The sequence below is a fragment of the Bubalus kerabau genome, chromosome 1 (genome assembly GCF_029407905.1).
Source record: "Bubalus kerabau isolate K-KA32 ecotype Philippines breed swamp buffalo chromosome 1, PCC_UOA_SB_1v2, whole genome shotgun sequence".
NCBI classification, from domain to species: domain Eukaryota; kingdom Metazoa; phylum Chordata; class Mammalia; order Artiodactyla; family Bovidae; genus Bubalus; species Bubalus kerabau.
This window is the reverse complement of record NC_073624.1, coordinates 174,201,366-174,226,202: the sequence shown is the minus strand read 5'-3', so window position 1 is coordinate 174,226,202 and position 24,837 is coordinate 174,201,366. Positions and strand designations below refer to the sequence as shown.

At 50.7% G+C, this 24,837-nt stretch overlaps 2 protein-coding genes across 2 annotated transcripts in view; both read left to right on the top strand.

The window, feature by feature from the left end:
- KXD1 (KxDL motif containing 1) overlaps window positions 1–24,837 on the top strand; it is a 265,201-nt gene that overhangs the window by 70,175 nt on the left and 170,189 nt on the right. The gene's annotated exons all lie outside the window — the stretch shown is intronic.
- GDF15 (growth differentiation factor 15) lies at window positions 20,411–22,842 on the top strand. Its single transcript, XM_055541180.1, has 2 exons — window positions 20,411–20,693; window positions 21,732–22,842. Exons 1-2 carry the CDS (start codon window positions 20,411–20,413, stop codon window positions 22,373–22,375), a joined length of 927 nt encoding a protein of 308 aa, XP_055397155.1. The 3' UTR covers window positions 22,376–22,842.

Below are 24,837 nucleotides of genomic sequence, written 5' to 3'. Positions count from 1 at the left end.
CTGGGTTGGGAAGACCCCCTGGAGAAGGAAATGGCAACCCACTCCCCTATTCTTGCCAGGAGAACTCCATGGACAGAAGAGCCCGGAGGGCTACAGTTCATGGGGTCACAAAAAAGTCAGACACGACTAAGCAACTGAGCATGCAGGTGTATATATATACATATATATGGGGATGATCAAATCCCAATTTTAGACAAGGGCTTGTTGAGCGGTAGGGGGGTACAGTGGCTTCAACTGTCTTGGGAATGTTTTTCCTCAGGGCACCAGGTACATGGGTGTTTGTTATTTTACTACTGATACCTTGCTGTATGCCTGGAATATTTCATAATGAAAAATAAAACTGACAAGAGAAGGCTTGGTGATTTCTCAACAAGTTAAACATAAAATTACTACGTGACCCAGCAATTCCATGCTTTGGTATATTCCCAAGAGAACTGAAGACAGGTGTTCAAACAGAAACTTGTACGTGCATGTCGATCCCCGTGTTACAGAACTGGGTCCATTGCCTGGCACGCAGCAAGCCAGATGCTGAAATCCTGAAGTTTGCAGCAGAGAAAGAATTTATTCACCAGGCAGTCAAGCGAGGAGATGAAAGAACAAGGTGAGGGGGCTGGGATATTTATAGGATAAGCGGCGCAGCCTTGGGCATGAAAGGTTGGAGGTAGGAGAAAAGGTGACGTAACTGGTGTTCTGCACAGGTGTATATGGTTACCTGCTTCCGCATCTTCACACATGGAGGTACTTAGCATGACCTGAGTGTGGACTTTTCTGATCCTCTGACATCAAAAGGTCATTCATTCAACACCTACACGGGCCCAGTTTTAGGGTCAGTGGTCCCCATCAGCCTTAGTTGGACAAGCGCTGACCACAAGTTCCTATAAAGCAACTGGGCTACGTGACACTCGGGAAGGCAGGCAGTCAGAGAGGAGAAAAGAGTGAAATGAAGAAAGCACTAAAGCAAGCTTAATCAGCAAAAGCAGGTTACAGCCAGAGGGGTTTCAACAAGCTGCTCCCCTATGTGTTGCTTGGCAAGACAAACTCAAGAATCCCTGCTCTTCATCTGCTTCTCTTATCTCTCCAGTGTCTAAGGCCGTTTCAGTGGTTGCCAAGGGCTGGGGGAGGGTCATGGGGAGTGACAGCTAGTGGGGACATGGTTTCCTTTTTGTGCTGATAGGAAGGTTCTGGAGATAGATAATGGTGGTGGTTACACCACGCTGAGAGGTACTAAATGCCACTAAGGTGCACATTTAAATGGTTAAAACGATACACTTTATGTTGTATTTTGTGTGTGTGTGTTCAGTCACTCAGTTATGTTGGACCGTGTGCGACCCCATGGACTGTGGGGGCCCACCAGACTCCTCTGTCCATGGAATTTTCCCAGCAAGAATACTGGAGTGAGTTTCCATTTTTTACTTCAGGGAATCTTCCTGACCCAGGGATCGAACCCTTATCTCTTGCATCTCCTGCATTGGCAGGCAGGTTCTTTACCACTGGGAAGCCCCTGTGTGCATTTTACCACAATTTAAAAAATTTTTTAAAGACAAGGTCCTATTGACACTTCCCTGGAGGTCCAGTGGTTAAGACGGTGCTTCCACTGTTCAGTTTAGTTCAGTTCAGTCGCTCAGTCGTGTTCGACTCTTTGCAACCCCATGAACCGCAGCACGCCAGGCCTCAGTGTCCATCACCAACTCCTGGAGTTTACCCAAACCCATGTTCATTGAGTTGGTGATGCCATCCAACCATCTCATCTTCTATCGTCCCCTTCTCCTCCTGCCCTCAATCTTTCTCAGCATCAGGGTCTTTTCAAATGAGTCAGCTCTTCCCATCAGGTGGCTGAAGTATTGGAGTTTTAGCTTCAACATCAGTCCTTCCAATAAACACCCAGGACTGATCTCCTTTAGAATGGACTGGTTGGATCTCCTTGCAGTCCAACGGACTCTCAAGAGTCTTCTCCAACACCACAGTTCAAAAGCATCAATTCTTCGGCACTCAGCTTTCTTTATAGGCCAACTCTCACATCCATACATGACCACTGGAAAAACCATAATCTTGACTAGATGGACCTTTGTTGACAAAATAATGTCTCTGCTTTTTAATATGCTGTCTAGGTTGGTCATAACTTTCCTTCCAAGGAGCAAGCATCTTTTAATTTCATGGCTGCAGTCACCATCTGCAGTGATTTTGGAGCCTAAAAAAATAAAGTCAGCCACAGTTTCCACTGTTTCCCCATCTATTTGCCATGAAGTGATGGGACCGGATGCCATGATCTTAGTTTTCTGAATGTTGAGCTTCCACTGCAGGGGACATGAGTTCAATCCCTGGTCCAGGAACTAAAATCCCACATACCTTACAATGAAGCCAAAACAAACAAAACCAAAAACCAAGGTCCTTTTGTATAGCATAAAGAATGATATTCAATATTAAGATCAATGTAATTTTAAAAAATTCTTTTCCATTATGTTTCATTATTGATATTACTATAGTTATTAATTAATATAATTAATAATTAATACATCAATAATACATTGATTATTAACTATGACTTTGTTCACGTGATCCTGGCCATCAATTGGGCACTTTTGGGGGTGCATTCACATACTCACAGATTTTTTTAAACTTACCTTGACTATGAAGAGCTTAAAAAAACACCTCTCCAGGTGAGGAAAACTACCTTTGAAAAGCAAAAGATTACAGAACGTGAAGTGCTTGCTGGCCCAGGTCACAGAGCCAAGAAGTCAAACTGGGATTCGAACCAGGCCTGCTTGCTGTGAATGGCCTCATGGGCTTGAGTCAACTTTCCAGTTCCTTTGCCAGCCTGGTGCCTGGCATTGCCTATCTGACCTCAGGGCCTTTGAATATGCTGTGTTCCCCTGCCAGGATCCCCTTTCCTCTCCTTCTCCCATGCCTAGAGCCTTTCTTTTGCTACTTGAAAGGAGTCCAGGCACATAATAGAGGTGAAAGAAATATTTGTGGAATGAACAAATGAAGGAGTGAATGGATAAATGAACGGATGTGTTCCCTTAAAACACCGCCCCAGCGAGCACAAGGAGAAAGACCTGTGGATCCTCACAGCTGCTCCTGGTCCAGGGTTCGGGACCTTGAAGGGAGAGTGGCGCAGAGAGGCCGAGCCACCCACTCAAGGCCCCATGGCCAGGAACTGGCAGAATCAGGACTCGAGCCTGGATCTCCCTCCCCTGCACCTGGGCTCTCCCCACAGCGCCCAGGTGCTGCGAGCCTATTTTATGCCTGACATCACCAGTGTTTCAGTGCCGTCTGAAGGCAGCAGAAGGCGCCTATTCAGCACAAGGATTCTTTTGAAAAACTGCAGATACTGGAGAAGCTCTGAAAACCGAGTAGAAGTTACTCTTTTTAAGAGACATCTCCATTTCTGTTTATAAAGGAAGTCTCCATTTGTAAGTGTGGGGTCCCTTTGTGTACCTGGAGGAGACACATGGCTCCAAAGGACGGGAGAATCTTCTATACGGAGAAAGCATTAATTAAAACCTGAAGGTCCAGGGGTTAGGATCCCACGTTTTCACTGCAAGGGGCCCAGGCTCACTCCCTGGTTGGGGAACTAAGATCCTGCAAGTTGCATGATGCAGTGAAAAAAAAAAATTTTTTTTTAAATTAAACACACACACGCATAATCCCAAAAAACTGCAGAACAAATCCTTATTTACTCTGCTTTTCCTGGTCACTTCCCAGAATTGGCCTCAATAGCCCCCACCAACACCTTTCAAAAAAAAAAAAAAAGAAAAAAATGTGTTTTTATTCTGATAAAAGTCACATAAAACATACTATTTTAACCATATTTAACCATACAGTTCAGTGGCACTAAATACATTCACACTGTTGTCCAACATCATCCGTCTCCCGAAATTTTTACCTTCTTAAACTGAAACTCTGTTCCGGTTAAATACTAACTCCCCTCCTCCACCCGCCAGTCCCTGGCATCCACCAATGTACTTTCTGACTCTATGAATTTGACTATTCTAGGTACTTCCCACAAGTGGCATCAATCCCAGGTGGCACAGTGGTAAGGAATTTGCCTGCAATGTAGGAGACACAAGAGACTCGGGTTTGATCCCTGGGTCTAGAAGAGTCCCTGGAGGAGGAAACGCCCACCCACTCCAGTATTCTTGCCTGGAGAATCTCATGGACAGAGGGGCCTGGTGGGCTACAGTCCCTGGGGTTGCAAAGAGATGGACATGATTAAACACACACACACAGTATATTTGAATGCATTTTTAAGATTAACTTAATATATGTCCTGCAAACAGATCATACCTGCTGAGGCAGTCCGAGCGCAGGTTGGAGAAGAATTTCCAGACACAGAGCATTTCAGAAGGGAGTGAGTTTATTAAGAACAAGAAACAGAGATAAAGTGGGCACTGTGAGCACAGTGCCGACCTCCTGACCAGGGAGAGTCAACAATTGTCATGGGTTAACAGCCAATTTTTATAGCCTCAAAACAAAGAAAATTCCTGCCAGACGGTTGGCATTAGATGATTGGTTGGGGCGCCATAGGGTGTTGCTGGAGTGGCCATCTTCACCTAACTGGGAGTCAGGAAGCTTGTTAGTGATCATCAGGGACTTTTAACAACAGTTACAAAGGGGCTCAGTCAGCTCCAAAGGTGACTTTGGTTCTGGGCTCCGCTTCCGAGGCCCGAGTGCAAGGCCTCACACCTGTGGCCTTGGGGCAGGACTGAGCAATACCTTCTTATGATTTTCCCCCTGTGCTATACACTAGGTTCTCCTTAGTTATCTATTTTATATATAGTAGCCAACACCCTTCTTTTGTCTTTAGGTAAAAACTCTTGAGAGTCCCTTGGACTGCAAGGAGATCAAACCAGTCAATCCTAAAGGAAATCAGTCCTGACTGATTGGAAGGACTGATGCTGAAAGCTGAAACTCTAATCCTTAGGCCACCTGATGCAAAGAACTGACACATTGGAAAGACCCTGACGCTGGGAAAGATTGAAGGCAGAAGGAAAAGGGGATGACAGAGGATGAGATGATTGGATGGCATCACCGACTCGATGGACATGAGTTTGAGCAAGCTCTGGGAGTTGGTGATGGACAGTGAAGCCTGGCGTGTTGCAGTCCATGGGGTCGCAAAGAGTCAGACACAACTGAGCGACTGAACCTAACTGAAAGACGGTGTTTAAGGGAGTGGCTTAGGCACTTTCGGGGAGCTTTACTCATTTCTGTCTGAAGTACACATGTTAAACTTCTGTGTGTTTCTCTCTTGCCAGTCTATTTTTATTACAGGGGGTCTCAGCCAGTAACTTGGAAGGGAGGAGGGCAAATTCATCTCTCTCCCCACCCGCCATCACATGCTCATCCCTGAGGGCAGCCGTATCCCCTGTTTTAAAGGCTCCAGTAAGTTGACTGCCTAGGGCTCCAAGCCCAGCTTCACTGACTTCTGGCCTTGGCACACCCGCCTCTCTGGCCTCAATTTGTCACCCTTGAAATGAAGACACTGATTCCACCTTATCAGGTCTTACAAGGATTATGTCTTACCTGCTGGATTGAGCGCCCCCCCAAAAAAAGAGTTCCCTTACCAAGTTTATGATTAATTCATCTGTCCCAAACTTTATTCCCTTTCTTGTCCCGTGTGACCTCAATCCTGTGCTAACCAAACACTAATCAAGCAGTCAGATGATTACAATTGCTGATGTCGATAACAACATTAATGTACCAAAATGATCTTTGGAGATAATATTGCTAATGTACAAACTCAGGTTGTTTCTCCAGGGCAACATGAACTCACAGATCCTGGAGGCATGGAGCACCTGGCCGGAAAACCATAAACATCTGATGCTTGGAACTATGATTAAGAAATGTCATAGCGGAACTTCCCTGGTGATACAGTGGATAAGAATCTGCCTGCCAATGCAGGGGACACGGGTTTGATCCTTGGTCCAGGAAGATTCCACATGCCTCGGAGCGACTAAACCCATACACCATAACTCCTGCGTTCACAAGCTGCAGCTACCGAAGCCTACATGCCTAGAGTCTGTGCTCCACGAGAGAGTAGCCCCTGTTCTCTGCAACTAGAGAAAGCCCCAGCATAGCAACAAAGACCCAGGGCAACCAAAAATAGGTAGCACAGGGGTAAAGAATCCACCTGCCAATGCAGGAGACACATGAGACGCAGGTTTGATTCCTGAGTTGGGAGGATCACTGGCATAGGAACTGGTAACCCACTCCAGTATTCCTGCTTGGAAAATTCCATGGACAGAGGAGCCTGGCAGGATACAGTCCATGAGGTGGCAAAGAGTTGGACACGACTGAGCGACTGAGCGCACAAATATAAATAAATAATAAAAGAAAGGAAGAAATGTCATAGCGGGACTTCCCTGGCAGCCCAGGACAGGACAGAGTTGCTCAGTCGTGTCTGACTCTTTGCGACCCCATGGACTGTAGCCTATCAGGCTCCTCCGTCCATGGGATTTTCCAGGCAAGAGTGCTGGAGTGGATTGCCATTTCCTTCTCCAGGGGATCTTCCCCACCCAGGAATCGAACCCGGGTCTCCCACATTGCAGGCAGATGCTTGATCATCTGAGCCACCAGGGAAACCACCTTCCAAGGCAGAGGATGCAGATTCGATGCCTGATCAGGGAACTAAGATCCTGCGTACAGCAGGGCAGCTAAGCCCCCGCACTGCAACTAAAGAGAAGCCCAAACTCACTAACAAACAAAAGATTTAAATTTTTTAAAAAGTCACAACAATGCCACAAGATGATTAATTTCAGCCTCTTTGTTCTCCCCCTTAAAAAGAAAAACAAACTCCTAACTCGAGGTCCAAGGTGCAGTGGTTTGGAGGCTTGTCTTCCCTTCCCTTGCTTGGCGCCCCGCAATGAATGGTGTACTTCCCTTCAATACAGCCATGTTGCGTGTAGAGTGAACTGACCTGAGTTCACTTTGGCAACAGTAGGTGTTCAAAACTTTTTCACCCGGTGTTTATTTCTTTGCTCCACACTCTGCTGCAGACCTAGGTATCCCCACACCGTCACTGCCATTCACTGTTGTGCTGTCTCTTAGGGAGGTTCATGGCTCTTCTCTGGACCACACCTATCCTGATGATCCATACCTAACCTCAGTCCCTGTGAATGTGACCTTATTTGAGAAAAAAAAAAAGGTCTTTGCAGATGTAGTTAAATTAAAGATCTTGAAATGAGGTTGTTTTGTTCTGGATTTACACTGGGCCCTAAATATACTGACAGATTGTCCTTAGAAAAGAGGAGAGATAAGGACTTTCCTGGTGGTCCAGTGGTTAAGACTCCGAGCTCGGGGTGCAGGGGGTTCAGGTCCGATCACTGCTCAGGCAAGTAGATTCCACATGCTGAAACTAAGAGTTCACATACCAAATCTAAAGACCTGGCATTGCCAAATAAGTAAATACATATTTTTTTAAAAAAAGAAAACACGGGACAAGAGTCCACCTGCCAATGCAGGGGACATGGATTCAATACCTGGTTCAGGAGGATCCCACAAGCAGAGGAACAGCTGAGCCCACGTAATATAACTACTAAGCCTGCGTGCTGCGACTACTGAAGTCCGCGCACCTAGAGCCTGTGCTCTGCAACAAGAGAAGCCACCGCAATGAGAAGTCCGCGTATCACAACGAAAAGTAGTCCCCACTCGCCACAGCTAGAGAAAGCCGTTGAAGACCCAGCACGACCAAAAATAAAAATAAGTCAATAAAAATAAAGTAAGTTATTTTTAAAAGAAAAGAGGGAAGATAGAGAAGAAGGGAAGGACATGGGGAATCAGAGGTAGAGACTGAAGTGATGGAGGCACAAGCCAAAAAATGCCTGGAGCCCCGGAAGCTGAGAGAGACAAGGACACTTCCTCTCCTAGAGCCTCTGGAGGGACCAGGGCCCTGCTGACACCCTAGTTTCAAACTTCTGGCCTCCAAAACTGTGAGAGAGTAAATTCCTGTTGTTTTTAAGCCTCCCGGTTTATGGCGATTTGTTACGGCAGCCACAGGAAACTAACATAGTGACAGAGAGGCTTGGTCCTTGAGTAAGCTCTGGTCTGGCAGGACATAGAACCAGACTCAGACACTCCAGTTCTGTGTGGTCAGGATGGAGCCAGATGGAGGCCTGAGGGAACCAGGGCAGAGAGCAAGGAAGACTTCTGGGAAGACAGGGCATCAAAGCTGGGGCTGAAGAGATACATAGGAGTTTGCCAGTGGGGGCCATTCTTTGTAAGCAAACTTAACCAGGCTTGTCTGAACCCAGCTCTGGCTGAAGCTGAGACATTATTGATTGGCCAGCTACCCAAAATAATGAGTTATTAGTTCTAAAACATTGGGATCACACTTCAACCAATCTAACCAGCACTACCCTATAAGGGGGTAACGCAGAGAAGCAGGTTGCACTGAGAGACGAGATTTGGAGAGGAAGTGAGGTTCCCCAATCTGCTTGGCATTTCAAGGACTAAGCCAGGATTCGAACCCAGGCTGCCCGGGGACTCCCCTGGATGACACATACACACGTTGACCTGGGGCATGTTTGCAGTGATACGACGGTGATTATCCTTGCCTGTTGAACTCAGAGATTTTTAAATAACCTGCTTTTTAACTTCTTCCAGATTTCGTGATGTGACCATGTTTGCCTTACATCATGAGAAACAAACAGCCAGGTTTGAGTTGTTTCTTGTGTGGGGAGTGTGTTTGAGGAAGGTGTCTATGGCCAGCAGGAGGTAGTGGGGAAAATTCTAGGCGGTTGGGAGCTAAGCCAAGTGGAGGGAGCAGCATGACCAGTCACTGTGCCCTGTTTATACCGCTGCCCTGGCTTGGCCTCCGGAACCCATGGAAGCTGCCAGTGAAGATTACAGAGCTCATCACTGGCTGGCTTCCTGCAGTCTGCCCCACCGCTCCTCCCAGCTTGGCCAAGGCTGTGAGGTCATCAGCTAAAGATGCTGTGAAGGGGAGCCAAATTGGCCTGGTTGCCAGCATTCCAGAATTTGATAAAGTGGAAACACCATGGAGCTAATGTTCCCTTTTCCTGTCCCTAGGGACCACCCATGGGCTGTGTCCCCTTGAGAAGTTCCAGGAATAAAGGGAACTAATTACTGTCGTGCTTGTAAAGTGACAGACACCCACTCATGAGTCATCAGCTCCACTCTTGGACGTGCCCAGTGGAATACTATATAGCAAGGAAAAAGCATGCATCCCATACAGATGAAGAACACAGCCATTCGCAGACATGGTATTGAGTGAAAGTCACCAGACAGAAAAGATGCTGCACTGGCTGGTTCTGTTTATATCAAGTTAGAGATTGGGAAAGCTCACCCATGGTAACAGAGGTGGGCACAGTTGTTACAGGAGGTAGGGAGAGTGGTGAAGCTGGGAATGTCCTGGAAACTCATTTTGGGAAGTGGTTATGTGAAATGTCATCAGGATGAACAGCTAAGATTAGTCCTTTTTTCTTTCCATAACTTATATCTTGATAAATAAAAGGCATCCGGGAGCTACCCTGGTGGTCCAGTGGCTAAGACTCCGTGCTCCCAAGGCAGGGGGCCTGGGTTCAATCCCTGGTCAGGGAACAGGACCTGGAACGGTGCAGTAAATAAAAATACTAAAAAATAAATAATAATAAAAGACAGAGGGCTATAGAAAACATTCTGGTCATGCCTCAGAAAGTTAAACACAGGATGACTATATGAGCCAGCAATTCCATTTCTGGGTACAACCTCACGAGAATTAAAAACAGATCCTCAAATCTTTATGTATGAATGCTCAAGAAAGCGCTACTCAGCAGTAGTTCAAAAGGTGGAATGAGCCCAAATGATCATCAGTGGATGAACTGATGAACAAAGCGTGGAGTCTTCACACACTGGAATATCATTCAGTCATAAAAAGGAACAAAGCACAGATAGACGGTCCAACAGGGATGAACCATGAAAACACGCTGAGTGAAAGAAGCCGGATTCAAAAGGTCACATGCTGTGTGACTCTATTTTTATGTGTTTATTGGGACTTACGGGCTTCCCTGGTGACTCAGCTGGTGAAGAATTCACCTGCGATGCGGGAGACCCTAGGTAGATCCCTGGGTCGGGAAGACCCCCTGGAGGAGGGCATGGCAATGCACGCCAGTATTCTTGCCTAGAGAATCCCCATGGACAGAGGAGCCTGGTGCGCTGCAGTCCACGGGGTCGCAAAGAGTCAGACACAACTGAGCGACTAATCGCATCACAAAGCACCACACGATGTGACTTACAATAAGGTATTTTTGGTCTTCCACCCATTTCCGGCATAGAACTCCTAAAGTCCTTGGGGTCTTCTGTGATGAGACAAAGGTGTCTTTTGTTACGGCACAGAGGTGACTTTGGGGAAACAACCCAAGGGTGGGGGTTGGTTGCTAAGAGCACAACCCGTGTGATCAGAGGCCTGGAACATTCAGCTCCACCCCCTCCTGCCAATTTCAGGGGTGGGAGAGGGGCTGGAGCTAGATTTCAGTTACCAACCAATGCCTTAGTCAACTGTGCCTGTGGAATGAAGCCCCTATAAAGCCCCAAAAGATGGGCTTTGGAGAGTTTCTGGGTTGATGAACATACGGAGGTCCTGGGAGAGTTTGGGGGCATAGAAACCCATGCCCTTCCTGCACACCTTGGTCTGTGCATCTCTTCCATCTGCCAGTTGATCCATTTCCTTTAATATCCTTTGTAATAAACCTGTGGTCTAGTGAGTAAATGGGTTTCTTGAGTTCTCTAACTTGCCCTTGTGAATTAATCAAACCCAAAAAGGGGATGGTGGAAACCTTTGATACAGCCATTTGGTCAGAAGTACAGGTGACAATTTGGACTTCTGATGGGCATCTGAAGACAGATGGTGATGGAGGGCAGTCTGTGGGACTGAGCCCTTAAGCTGTGGGGTCTGATGTTTTGTCTGGATTGCTGCTATTTAGTCACCAAGTCATGTCCAACCCTTTTGCCACCCCGTGGACTGTAGCCCGCCAGACTCCTCTGTCCATGGGATTTCCCAGGCAAGAATACTGGAGTGGGTTGCCATTTCCTTCTCCAGGGGATCTTCCCGACCTAAGGATCGAATCTGCATCTCCTGACAGGCGGTTTCTTTTCCACCGAGCTACAAGGGAAGCCCTATCTCTGGGTGGACAGTCACATAAAGTAAAGTGAAACCGTGGTGTCTGACTTTACGACCCCACGGACTGTAGCTGGCCAGGCTCCTCTGTCCAGTGAGATTCTCCCAAGCAAGAATACTGCAGTGGGTAGCCATTCCCTTCTCAAGGGGATCTTCCTGACCCAGAGCTCAAACCCAGGTCTCCCACATTACAGGCAGATTCTTCACCGTCTGAGCCACCAGGAAACCCTAATTGAGTTGAATTAGAAGGCACCCGGAGAGGGCAATGGCACCCCATTCCAGTGTTCTTGCCTGGACAATCCCATGGATGGAGGAGCCTGGTAGGCTGCAGTCCATGGGGTCACTAAGAGTTGGACACGGCTGAGTGACTTCACTTTCACTTTTCACTTTCATGCATTGGGAAAGGAGATGGCAACCTACTCCAGTGTTGTTGCCTGGAGAATCCCAGGGACGGGGGAGCCTGGTGGGCTTCCGTCTATGGGGTCGGACAGAGTCGGACATGACTGAAGCAACTTAGCAGCAGCAGCAGCAGAAGGCACCCAGCTGGCATCAGAGAACTGTTCACATGGGGAAAGAATGTTTAATGTGAAATGTCCGGAACAGGCAAATCCAAAGGGATAGAAAGCTGACTAGGGGTTGCCGGGGGCTAGGGGTGGGAGGATGGGGAGTGACTGCTAACGGGGGTGGGGTCTCCTTTTATGGTGACGGAATCTTTCAGAACTATAGGGTGGTGGTAGTACAGCATTGTGAATGTACTAAAAGTCACTCAATTGTTCATTTTAAAAGGTGAATTTCTGTTAATTTTCTGGGGAGGCGCATACCTGGGAGGCATAGTCCTGTGAAAGTTTCCCAGGAGAGGTAGTGAGGGGAGCAAAAATAACTCCCCAAAATTCCTTCCAGGCATCCAAGCTCTGGGTTCCCGGGGAACCTAGGCATTCTGACAACACTCACTTGGATGAAGTCATGGCCTGTGCAGACACGTGCACGATCCCAGAGTGGAATTGTCCCTGACAACTCTACCCACCTTACTTCCCCCAGAGTCTTCGTTTCCTTATCCCTAGAAAAGGAATGAGTTGTATGGGAAGAAGACTGGTCCAGTCTCCTAAACAGCTGCAGTCACATGGACGTGATGGTGATGTGAGCAGACAGATGTCTTACGGAGCACTGCTGAGCGCCTGGGGCATCACGGGGAGAACCTCAACCCTCCCCCAACCGCCCCCTGCCGTAGTGCAATCCCCCACACGCAGTCCGAGGCTAAGACCAAATGGAGCCTGAGGTCTGGTGGGGCTTACACAGCTGTAGGTGGGGAGGGCCTGGATGTCATTCCTCCAGTGAGAGAGCCTTGCTATGCCCCTGCCTTGTAGCTGTAACCTGCACACACCCTATCACACTTTACATGCCCCTACAGTCTGCTCCCACAGCTGCCCATTCTCTGTGAAGCCCGGAAGCTGGACGCAGGCGCAGGGATGGGTGTCTGGGGCCAGGAGTTCTGAGCAACAGAGCACAGACTGGGTACCCCTCGGGAAAGGATGCTCCTGGGGCACCCTCCACCCCTCCATCCTCTGGTGGCTGGACCTGATGCCAGCCTCCCCTGCCCTGGGCTCCAGCACCCCAGTTCTCTGCCACTTCCTCTTCAGTCTCAGCCAAAGGGTTAGGGTCCAAAGTAGCTTCATCTGACTTATTTACAAAACAGAAACAGACCCACAGGGACTTCCCTCGTGGTCTCTTGGTTGAGACTCTGCACTTCTAATGCAGGGGGCAGGGTTCAATCCCTAGCTGGGGAACTAAGATCCCACATGCCTAAAATGCCACGTTATGGCCGTGGTGTGGCCAAAAAATAAAACACTAAAAAAAAGAGAAAGAAACAGACCCCCAGACTTAGGGGGCTTGGGATCAACATATAGACACTGCTATATTTATTTAATGGATAAATTATCTCAACATTGCTAACTGGCTATACTCCAATACAAAATAAAAAGTTTTGTTTTAAAGTTTTTAAATAAAATGGATAACCAACAAGATCCTACCATATAGCACAGGGAACTCTGGACAATGTTATGTGGCAGCCTGGATGGGAAGGGAGTTGGGGGAGAATGGATCCATGTAATATGTATGGCTGAGTCCCTTTGCTGTCTGCCTATCATGACATTGTGAATCTGCTATGCCCTAATACAAAACAAAAAGTTAAAAATGAAAAAACTGAAGAAGCTTCATCCCTAAGCCTTTAAGATGCTCCCAGTCTGGAGCAGACAGGGCAAAGCACACACACACACTCTCAGTGCTGAGGGGTCAAGGCTGGGCTGGAGAAAGGGATGGGGTTGGAAGCACACTGCTGAGCCTGGAAAAGTAATGTCAGAGGTGGGAGGGGCTTTTTGAGTAGGGTTTTGAGGAATGGATAGGAGTTCTCCAGCTGAGGATGAATAACTGCAAAAATAGCCAGTCTATTAAGCACCTGCTATGTGACCCTGTCCTTTATACCACATTTGATCTTCTCTCAAGTGAAAGTCTCAATCTTTATTTTCCAGGTGAAGGAATAGAGGTGTGATAGAGAAGTATGACTTACTCCAGGTTATCCTTTCTGGCTCTTTCTAGTCATTTCCCCTCTGCTTCCTGTTTTTTTTTTTTTTCAACATCTTCAGGCTTTGATCCTAACCAGAGGGAAGAGAGGGGGAATCCCATGGGTGAAGAAAGCCACCTCTTAAACTCCTATATAGAATTTAGCACAGCATAAAGTTGGCTTTTTATTTTGTTTTTTGACAAAATCATTCTTTCCCCAAGCCCATCAGGCTGGAATGATGTTCTCAGTTAATGGAGGAGGATACTGAGGCTCTGAGTGGTGCCTCAGCTTCCCCAGGAGCACATCCCTGGTACCAGGCCCAGCTTGGACCTCTTGAGTATTTATTCTTCACACAAGGGCAAGCAGAAGACCCCAGGCAGGCCAGAGTGGATAAGCTCAGACTATGCAGGAGGTACGAAGGTGTCAGTTCTGGCTCAGAGCACTCCAAGCACAGACATGCCTGGGCTTATCACCAACCTGCTCTCTGATGCTGCTGATGCTCTTGGGGTGATGGCTGGGGTGCACTCAACACTGCCTGACGAGGGCCTTCTGGCTGTCCCAGGACCCTCAGAAGTGCCATCCAGTACAGACATCCCCAGATTCCAGGAGCTGCAGAAATCCTACAAAGATTTGCTGACTAGGCTGCGAATGAAGGGGAACTCAAAAGACTGGAACCCAGACCTCAGACTAAAGCCCAAGCGGAAGTGCTGAGATTCCCCCTGGGAAGCCCCCACATCTGACCAGTGGTTCCGTGTCATAGAGACCCAGAGCTGCCATTCAGCCTCAGTTTCCCCATCTGCGAATCCTGCGAGAACATCCCACTCATCTTTGGGACTGATGGGGGAATCAGCGGTCTCCTTTGTGGCTGGAGACGGTGGGACTCGGCCACTCTAGGATTGTAGTAACCCCTCCTGGGATCAGAGATGGGGATACTGAGGCCCAGAAAGCCCAGTGACTCTCCTGAAGGAGCACAGCATCCGAAGAACACAAAGGCGGGGTCTCCAGGTGGGCGCAGTTCCTAGCCGTCAGCTGCGGGAAGGAGGGAATTCAGGAGCAGGGAGCTGGGTAAGCCTGTAGGGGGCACAGGGTGGGGGGCAGAGCTTGCCCAGATTAGCTCTGGATTTGAAGCAATCGCGTGTCAAACACCACTGAAGCTGCCAGCAGCAGGAGCCCTCACAATTTCCCCTAATTCCTTGCATTCCAGGGAGGCTCCAGGGGGGTGGAAGGAGATATGGGCTACACCAGGATCTGGAAGGGCTTCCTGTGTGTGTGTGTGTGTGTGCGCACACACACGCGCGTGTGTATGTGTGTGTATGTCAGCGAGTTGGTGGGGGGAAGGGCCGTCAAACCTCAGAAAGCGCTTTCACCCCTCTCTAACCTCACCTGTGCTGTGTGACTCCAAGCAAAGCCCCGTCCTCTCAGCCTAGCGACGACACTGAGGGCCCTAGACCCACAGCCCCGCCCCACACTCAACTCCAAGATCTGGACCACTCTGGGAGAGGGGGGGTGGTCCATGGATTCTGGAAACTAGATGACCTGTGTGGTCTGCGTGCGTGCTAAGTCGCTTCAGTTGTGTCTGACTCTTTGTGACCCCATGGACTGTAGCCCGCTGGGCTCCCCCATCCATGAGATTCTCCAGGCAAGAATACTGGAGTGAGTTGCCATGCCCCGCTCCAAGAGATCTTCCCGACTCAGGGACTGACCCCACGTCTCTTATGCCCCCTGGATTGGCAGCCACGTTCTTTAGCACTCTACAACCACCTGGGAAGCTAAGGTGTGTGGTCTGGTACCTTGCATTTCTCAGCTATGGCATCTGAGACCCAGAGAGCTGAAAACACAGTAGCTGCTGGCTGCATCCTCAGCCCCAGAAACTTAGTGGACCTTCAGTAAAAATTATTCTGGCTAGCAGGAGGCACAGCCAGTGCTGGAATCTGTCTAAAGATCAGACATACATTCAATATTCCTGCAAGTATTAACTAAGCATCTACTGTGTGCCAGGCCCAGTGGCAACCAAGCAGACAGAAATCCCTGCTGTGACTCTGGTGAGGGAGGCAAATGATGGACAATCAGGGAAAATAGGGTTGTGTGTATTTTAGGAAGGTTGGAGGGACATGTAAGCAGCCATGCTCAGGTTCAGGGGAGCAGCGTAACTGGCAGAGGAAGCAGCCTGTGCAAAGGCCCTGAGGCAGGAGCCAGCTTGGGATGCTGGAGGAAATGGGTCTGTGGGTGCTTCCCTCTTTGTCCCCCTGGGAACTTCCAGCCTAGCATTCCCCCTTGCCCGTGAGAAATTTCACCTTTTCTGGACCCTGCTTCCTCTGTCCCCAGTGGCACCAAGTCTACTGGGAGTGTTAGGGGAAGCTCACTAACTAAAATCGCCCACCCTGGCCAGACACCCTAGCAACCATTTGTAGGAGTTGTTTTACGACAAGAGGTCCTGGTGAGGAACACAGAATTAATAAGCCGCCACCAGCTGGAAGAGCTCGGGAAAGGTCATGTGCCCGGCCACCTCCCAGAGTCCTTCTCGCTGGCATCCATCTTGGCTGAGCGATCTGTGCGCCACCAGGAAGGACTCTTGAGTCAGAACGATTGGCCAAAGACAACCCGGAAACTAATCCCATCAACATAAAACCCGAGACTGCGAGCCACGTGGCAGAGCAGTCCTCCTGAGCTCCCTTACCCTCCTGCTCTCCACCCGGGTGCCCCCTCCCTATAAAATCTCTTGCTTTGTCAGCACGTGTATCTCCTCGGACAACTCATTTCCGAGTGTTAGTCAAGAGCCCACTTTCGGGCCCTGGAAGGGGTCCCCCTTCCTGCAACAGGAATCTGAGGGTCCCTACAGCACCAGGTGGGGGTCACTCATCACCCAGTCCAGAGGTTGTATTCAGGCCCCTGAGGCATTGGATCTGCCAGAGAGGGTACCCATCACCCAGTCTGGGATTCCTGTCAGCCCCTTGTCTGACCACAGCCATGATGCCAGCCAAGAGTCTTAGTCCATGCTAAGCCCACAGGTCAGAATGGCAGCATTTAAAGTGAGGAGATACTGGCCAGGGTCCACGCCTTGAAGCTTAATTCTTTTCTTTTTTTGGCTCAAGGCTTGTGGGATCTTAGTTCCCCAACCAGGGATCAAACCTGTGGTCCTGGCATCAGAAGGCAGAGAGTCCTAACCACTGGACCGCTAGAGAATTCCCGACATTTAATTCTAACAGATGCCAAGTAAACGCTCCAACAGACCCTGTCCCATGACTTAGTCCCTGTGAGAGCTCCCACAGCCTGGTCAGAGGTAACATTAACTAACATCTTTTACTGATGAAGAATCTGAGGCTCAGTGGTCACAGCTGAGTTTCAGGAGCTTCCAGACCTCAAGGGGCTCCAGTCCAGCCTGAGCTGCTCCCCCAACTTGAAATCCGTTTCCCCTCCTCCCTCTCCTCGCCCAAGCCTTCCCTTCAGCTGCCCAGAGATCCCAGAGATCCCAGAGGTCCACAGAAGTGCCTGCCCCCGCAGTACACATGGGGCACAGAGAGGGGAGACAGGACAGGAAAGAGACAAACACCCCCAGATCCTGGCTCCCGCTTCTCTGGGTAGGGCTCACCCAAGCCCTTCACAGGGGTGGGACCTGGGCCAGGGGCTTTGGGTCCTGCACGCTTTGAGGAAGCCCCAGGGAAAGCTGGTGGGGAATAGGGCTCTCTGCCCACAGGGCCTGGCTGGAGGCCACAGGAGATCCATCTGGGTCTTGGGGGTACCTGGCATGTTTCCAGGGCTCCCTCCACATCTCAGGTTTCAGTCTTGTCCTAAATCTCTCTCCAGGAAGGACCCTGCCTCCTGGAGGTGACCCTGTGTCCTATCCCCAAAGGAGAGACCAGCCCCTGTAACCTTGGGGTGGCCTCTTCCCGACCCCAGGGAGACCCCTTGAGTGCCTTCTCTGAAAGCCCCGTGTCTGGGACCCCAGGCCGGGCAAGGGTCTGCCGGACTTTGCTGGGGGCTGGGCCCCAGGAGACACTAAACTTGACACCCCAGAAAGCAAGTAAAACATTGAAATATCAGCTTTCCAGCATGTCTTTTTGAGAAGCTTGCATCCACCAAGGTCATCCTCAGCCTGGGGTCATTAGTGAGAAGAGGGGGGCCCACATCACCAGGGTTTCTGTCTTGGTGTGTGACCTGTGTGACCCATAGCAGCTGCTATGGGTGCCCTGGCTAAAAACTATACGAGGGTTTCTGTAACGATTGTTCTCTCTCCTGCAACCAACCCCCTGCCTTGGTTCTGATGCCCAGAGAGGTTGAGTAACTTGCCTGTGGTCACACAGCAAGGTGGTGCGGGTGGGGGTAGGTGCTGAGATTTGAATCCTGGCCACGCTGACTCCCTGTGTTCCCTGAAGGCTCAGCAGTAAAGAATCTGCCTGCAATGCGAGGCGTGGGTTCAATCCCTAGGTAGCGAAGAGCCCCTGGAGGAGGAAATGGCAACCCACTCCAGTATTCTTGGCTGGAAAATTCCATGGACAGAGGAGCCTGGCGGGCTACAGTCCATGGCAGGGTAAAGAGTTGGACACGACTGAGTGACTAAGCATGCACACACACACACACACACACTGATACCCAGTGTGTGCAGAAATTCCCACTCACACACAACCCTGTGTGTATGTTGCGGGGGGGCGGGTGTGCTCTTACGCCTTTTACAGATGGGGAAACTGAGGTTGAAACCCTGTGTTGCGGGTGTCACAGTCAGGGAGAAGAGGGACAGGAACGTGAACCCAGACTCACCTCTCTGAAGCCAAGAGCTGTCCAGACTGTTGGATCAAGGATCAGGGCAAAGTCTTCATGAGGCTTTTCAACTGGGAGGAAAACCAGTAACAAATGGAGGAATCTCAGAAACCCCTCACAAGCCTAGAAATGCCAGGTAACAGATGGCCCAGCTGAAGGCTTGATGAGTCCAAGCCCATTGTGGAGTCCAACCTTTCAGCCCTAGACACACACCAGTCCCCCGGGGCTTAGTTCCTTTATCCATTAACGGGAGTGCGTGTGAACTGTGCCCACAGCCTGGAGTCCAGTAAATGTTGGCTTCTCACTATATTGACCTTGCAGTGATGCCATCCCAGACAGCGCCCCCTCTGCCCCACCCACCCCTAGTCAAGCCTGGGCATGATGATCCTGGCTGAATAGCCCCTGCCGAGTTAAGCATTACTCAGCGTTCTGCCTTGCCTCCAGGGTTTGGCCTCTGCAGGGGTGGTGGGGGTCGGGAGGAGGGTGTGGTGCGGTGGCTGTGGGGCATCCCTGTCTCTTCAGTCCTGCACCCTTTACTGAGGACTTACTCTGTGTGCCAAGATGTGGGTGCAGAAGACCCAGCCTCCCAAACAGCCACAGTCGGGATGGTAGCGCATTTACTCAAGTGTGTTTAAGCCCAGAGCATCACCAGGAGAACCTCTGAACCCCTGCACAGAGGCTGAGACTGAGCCTCAGGGGGTGCCGGAGGCATAGCTGGGCTCACACAGCAAGTGGGTGTGTGCCAGGGGTGGGAGAGACTTGGACTCCATTCTTTCACGGGGATCATTTCTGTGTGACCCCTAATAAGTCCTTGAGCCCCTTCCCTGCACATATCCTTTTCACACTTTACACACCCCCACGATCTGCTTTGAACAGCTGCCCACCCTCTCTGAGGCCAGGGAGCTGGGAGAAGGCACAGGGAAGGATGCCTGGGGCCAGGAGTCCCAAGCAGTAGAACAAGGTCTGGGTGCCCCAGGAGGAAGGGTATTCCTGGAATACCTGCTGCCCCTCCATTATCTAGCAGCTAGATTTGACAGCAGCCCTCCCTGACCTAAGCCTCACCACCCTAATTCCCTGCCATCTCCTCTTCAGGCCCAGCCAAAGGATCAGGGCCCAGATCCATTGTCCCTGTCCAAGCCTTCAAGAAGCTGCCAGTCTGGAGCAGACAGGGCCAAGTACACACACTCCCAGTACTGTGTGGTCAAGGCAGGGCTGGAGGAAGGAATGGGGTAGGAAGCACACTGCTGAGCCTGGAAAAGTAATGTCAGAGAAGACTTCCTGGAGGAGGGGCTTTTTGAGTAGGGTTTTGAGGAATGGATAGGAGTTCCCCAGCTGAGGATGAGTAACTGCAAAAACACCCAGTTTATCAAGCACCTGTTCTGTGCCTGGCCCCTGTCCTTTACACCTTGTTTGACCTTCTCTCAAGTGAAAGTCTCAATCTTTACTTTCCAGGTGAAGGACTAGAGGTGTGATGGATAGGAATGATTTGCCCCAGTTTGCACTTTCTGGCTATTTCTGGCCCTTTTTTCCTCTTTTTTCTTTGCTTTTCACTATCTTCAGCCTTTGACTTGAGCAGAGAGGAGAGGGGGAATCTCATCAGAGAAGAAACCCACCTCTTAAATCCCTGCTATGGGGTTTAGCACATAGTAAATAATAAATCTTCTTTGAGAAAATTATTCTTCCCACCAGTCCAGGTGGGATGATGACCCCATTTCACAGTAGAGAATACTGAGGCTCAGAGGGCTCTTGAGGGGGGTTCCCCAGCATACCTAGGAGCAACACCCCCCCCCGCCCCCCGACATCAAAAGCACCGCCTTCTGAAAAGCAGCGGAAGACCCCGCCCAGTTTTGGTCCCTGGAGTGTTTACTCTGCACCCACGGCAGGCGGGACCAGGCAGGCGGGGGCGGACAAAGTCCAGGATTCCCTGAATATAAAGGCCGGTCCAGCAGCGACCGGTCAGTCCTAGTTTAGAACTTAACATAGCCATGCCTGGTCAGAGACCGGCAGCACCACATCGCTCTCGGATGTTGCTGATGCTGCTCATGTTCTCCTGGCTGCGGTCGGGAGGCGCCCTGTCTCTGACCCAGGAGCACCTCCAGACTTTCCAGGGACCCTCAAACGTGCACTCCAGCCCGGACATCTCCAGATTCCGGGAGTTGCGGAAACGCTACGAAGATCTGCTGACACGGCTTCGAGCGAACCAGACCTGGGAAGACTCGAACTCGGACCTCATCCCCCCTCCTCAAGTCCGGATAGTCACTCCAAAACGTGAGTAAAATCTCGGAGACCCCACCTGGGCAGCTCCAATCATCTAACTGGTGGTTCTTAGACCTACCGCCGAGCCTCAGTTTCCCCATCCGTGAACCAGGCAAGAAAGTTGCCCCTTGGGGGAGCAAAAGACCGGATGTGCAGCGGGACCAGGCGAGGCTTAGCCAATCTGAGATGTTACAACACCTCCAGGGGTCTCAAGGGGAAACTAAGGCCAGAGAATCCAGCGACTCCGCTAAAGGCTCAAAGAACCCAGGAGAACCCAGAGACAAGGTCGGGCGAGGGGGTGTGGTCCCTGCCCTTGGATATAAGGAAAGGGCTGTTTGTACGGGGATTTCCCGGGGGAAAGATCCAGGTGTCCCGCGGAAGGAAAGGAAGCGGGGAGGACGGAGCGGTGCGCTGAGATGCGCTAAACCTCCTTGGGCTGGTTCCGAATGTGATGCAATCGCGCGCCAAGACTCTGCTAAAGGTGCATGTGACTAGTGTCTTAGCGAGGGAGTGGAGTATATTCACGCTCTCCACCGAGCCTCCAGCAGGAGGAGCAGGCGCAAGATCTGGGCTGCGTTAGGCACTGGGAGGAGTCAAGTCAGAAGCTAGAGCTTTTATCCCACCTTAATCCCACTTGTGCCGTGGGACTCCAGGAGAAAGGAGGCAGAGACAGTGTTGGAATCGCAGACTCTCTAAAGATCAGATATACATTCATTCCCGCGGGTACTAAGCATCTACTGTGTGCCAGGCACAGTGGTGACCAAGGAGACAGAAGTCGCTGCTGTGATTCTCATTTGGGGGAGGCAAATGATAGACAACCAAATGAAATCGATCGATGCCAATTTCAGTCAGGCTGGAGGGGTATGTTACCAGCCACGCTGAGATTCAGGGGACGAATGTGGCCGGCAGACAGAGTAGCCTGTGCAAAGGCCCTGCGGTAGGATCCAGCTTGGGGTGTTGGAGGAAATGGCACAAACACCACCACCACCATCCCGCGCTCAGCACACAGTAGGCCTGTGAGTGACTAGCTTTCTTTCCTCTTTTCCATAGTGCGACTTGGGCCAGGCGGCCACCTGCACCTGCGCATCCCCCGGGTCAACTTAACTGAGGGGCTCCCTGCAGCCTCCCGCCTGCATCGGGCCCTTCTCCGGCTGTCCCCGAAGGCGTGGAGATCGTGGGACGTGACGCGGCCACTACGGCGACAGCTCAGACTCGGAGGCTCCCGGGGTCCCTCAATACGCCTTCGACTGTTAGCAAGACCGGACCAATTGCAGGAGGCGTTGCCTTCTTCACCGCCCCAGCTTGAGCTGCACTGGCGGCCAAGCGCCACCAGGGGGCGCCGTCACGCGCATGCTCACACTCGGGACGGCTGCCCGCTCGGGGAGGGGCGCTGCTGTCATTTGCAGAGCCTGCGCGCGTCGCTTGAGGACCTGGGCTGGGCCGACTGGGTGCTGGCGCCGCGGGAGCTGGACGTGCGCATGTGCATCGGCGCGTGCCCGAGCCACTTCCGGTCCGCTAACACGCACGCGCAGATGCAGGCGCGCTTGCATGGGCTGAACCCTGATGCTGCGCCAGCGCCCTGCTGCGTGCCTGCCAGCTACGAGCCGGTGGTGCTCATGCACCAAGACAGCGACGGCCGCGTGTCACTCACGCCTTTTGACGACCTCGTGGCCAAGGACTGTCACTGCGTGTGAGCGGCCCTGGTCCTTCATTTATGGCATGGACGCACTGGAAAGACTTTAGTTGTCCTTCCCGGTCTAGTGGGCTCCTGGAACCTGAAATACCCTATTCATAACCGTTGCTGTCTGCTCCCTCCCCCCGCAAACCTATGTATTTATATTTCTATTTATTATTAATTTATTGGGGTCGTCTGCCTGGGGACTAGAGGGCTGGGGAGGGGTGGTCTGACAGGGTGTGTGTTTATGAAAAAACCCTTGTAATAAACGTGAGGCTGTCTGACCAGCCCTCTGTGGTGCCCAGGCTGGAGTCAATGACCTTGGGAAGAGCCCCAACCCCAGCCCCGTTGGCCTCAGTTCCCCCAGGGGATCTGATATGGGATGATTGAAATAGGCCAGGGAATGGGTGGCAGGACGTTCTCTGGGGATGCGGGGAAACTGGATGATGCTCATGCTGTCAATGGGCTTCCCTGGTGGCTCAGACGGTAAAGAATCTGTTTGCAATTCAGGAGGGGGGCGGGGTTCGATCCCTGGGTCAGGAAGATCGTCTGGAGAAGGGAATAGCTACCCACTCCAGTATTCTTTGTGTGTGTGATTTTGTTTTTTAAAATTTATCTTTTAATTGAAGGATAATTGCTTTATAAAATTTTGTTGTTTTCTGTCAACAGTCCCAACACTCCAGTATTCTTGCCTGCAGACAAAGACAGAGGAGCCTGGTGGGCTGTACATTTCATAGGGTGGCAAAGAGTCAGACACGACTGAGCGACTGACACTTTGTTTTCACTGTCAGGACATCCATGGGACCCACAGGCAGCCGGGGACATCCCTCTCGCTGTTTCTGTGTTTCTCTATCTCCCTGTTCCTCTGCTTTTGTTTCTGAGACCCTTTGGGGTCTTATTCTCCCTCCATGTCTTCTCTCTTGGTACTCCTGTCTCTGTAGGTATCTGGCCCCGTCTTGATCACCATCCTGCGGTCTCTCCCCCCATGGGGGTCCCCTTTCCAAACATGGGCAGCCCAGAGTCACATCCATCTGCCATCAAGTGCACTGTGTGTGAATCCACCACTGACCTAGAGGAGCCCCCTTCCCTCTGCTGTTGTGGCACCTCCCTTCATGTTAATGGTGCGTCTATCCTTTCATATAAAAAGAGCATGCGTGGAGGGACTTCCCTGGTGGTCCAATGGTTAAAATTCCATGCTTTCACTGCAGGGGACATGGGTTCGACTCCTGGTCAGGGAGCTGAGCATGGCTCATGCCTCATACCAGTGTCAAAAAAAAAAAAAAGAGAGAGAGTAGGGAGACAAAAGGTGTGACATTTTCATGCACGTCATATCTCCCAGGTTAAATCCTTTTCTACTTAGGATCGTGGAATTGCTGAGATGTGCCAAGTCCAGCCCCCTCCTCACTTGCCTGTTCACCCTAAGGAACTGGAACAGGGGTCTGGAGGAGACAGTTCCAGCTCCAGCAGTGAGTGCAATGTCCCCTGTGAAGCCCCCCACCCAGAGGCAGATTGGAATGACTAGGTGCCCCTGAATGTATCTAATGAGTACCCACTTTGTGCCAGGCCTTGGCTGCGCCCTGAGGAGAGGAAGTGACAAGGTAGGCAAAAACCACTCCATTCCAGCTCGGTCAAGTGCAGGAGACAAATGAGAACAAGATAGATGAGTAAGAGAGCAGTCATAGGGGAGCAGCTGATTTGCAGCAAGGACTGTGCCAAGGAGTCAACCCAGGCAATGCATTAGTGAACGGAGGGAGATAGATGATTGGGGGCAGGAGTTGGGGCTTGAGCCATGTAGGACCGGGATGCAGGGGTGCAAGGAAGCTGAAGACCCTCATAGGTCACCTCTCCCACTTTGGATCACTCCCAGGTGGTGTGATTCAATAAGACTCAATGTCAGGATGACCCAAAGGCAGCAGATGCTATGCTGAGTCTTTCCCCAAACACCAAGTGTTGCCTTTGCTGGACGCCACTGCCCCTGTGTCTTTTCATGCCTCCAAGCTGGTCCCCCTGCCCAGCGTGCCTTGTCCTTTCTACTTCTCAAACACCTATGCATCCTTCAAAACCCACTCCAGATTCCCCTCTTACATACAGCCTTTTAAAAACGCCTTCATTCATCTCTCTCTGGGGATCCTGGCTCTCACTTTCCCTCTGGTCCAGGCTTGACCTCCCAGGACTGGGGCTGTCTGTGTCCAGCTCTGTCTCCCATAGTTTGAGGGCTTGAGAGAAGCCAGGCTGGAGACAGCTGACAGGAAACCCAGCTGAGGCATGAGCTGGGCAGTGATGAACTGAGTTCTGGCAGTGATGAACTCTGCCTGAGGAAGAAGCAGGAATGGCTTCTTGGAGTGGCAATGGTGCTGTACCTAGACCCAGAAGGATGAGTTACGGTGTCTCAAGATATTAGAGCTAAAGCAACCTTAGAGACCAGTTCTGATCACCCTGTTTTACACGTGGGGGAACTGACGGCCAGAGATTTCACGATGG

What these genes read in the sequence shown, in the direction of transcription:
- GDF15 (XM_055541180.1), top strand. Translation starts at nt 20,411, where the DNA reads ATGCCTGGTCAGAGACCGGCAGCACCACATCGCTCTCGGATGTTGCTG. An exon ending in CCGGATAGTCACTCCAAAAC is followed by an intron (nt 20,694 to 21,731) that starts GTGAGTAAAATC and finishes TCTTTTCCATAG; the next exon opens with TGCGACTTGGGCCAGGCGGC.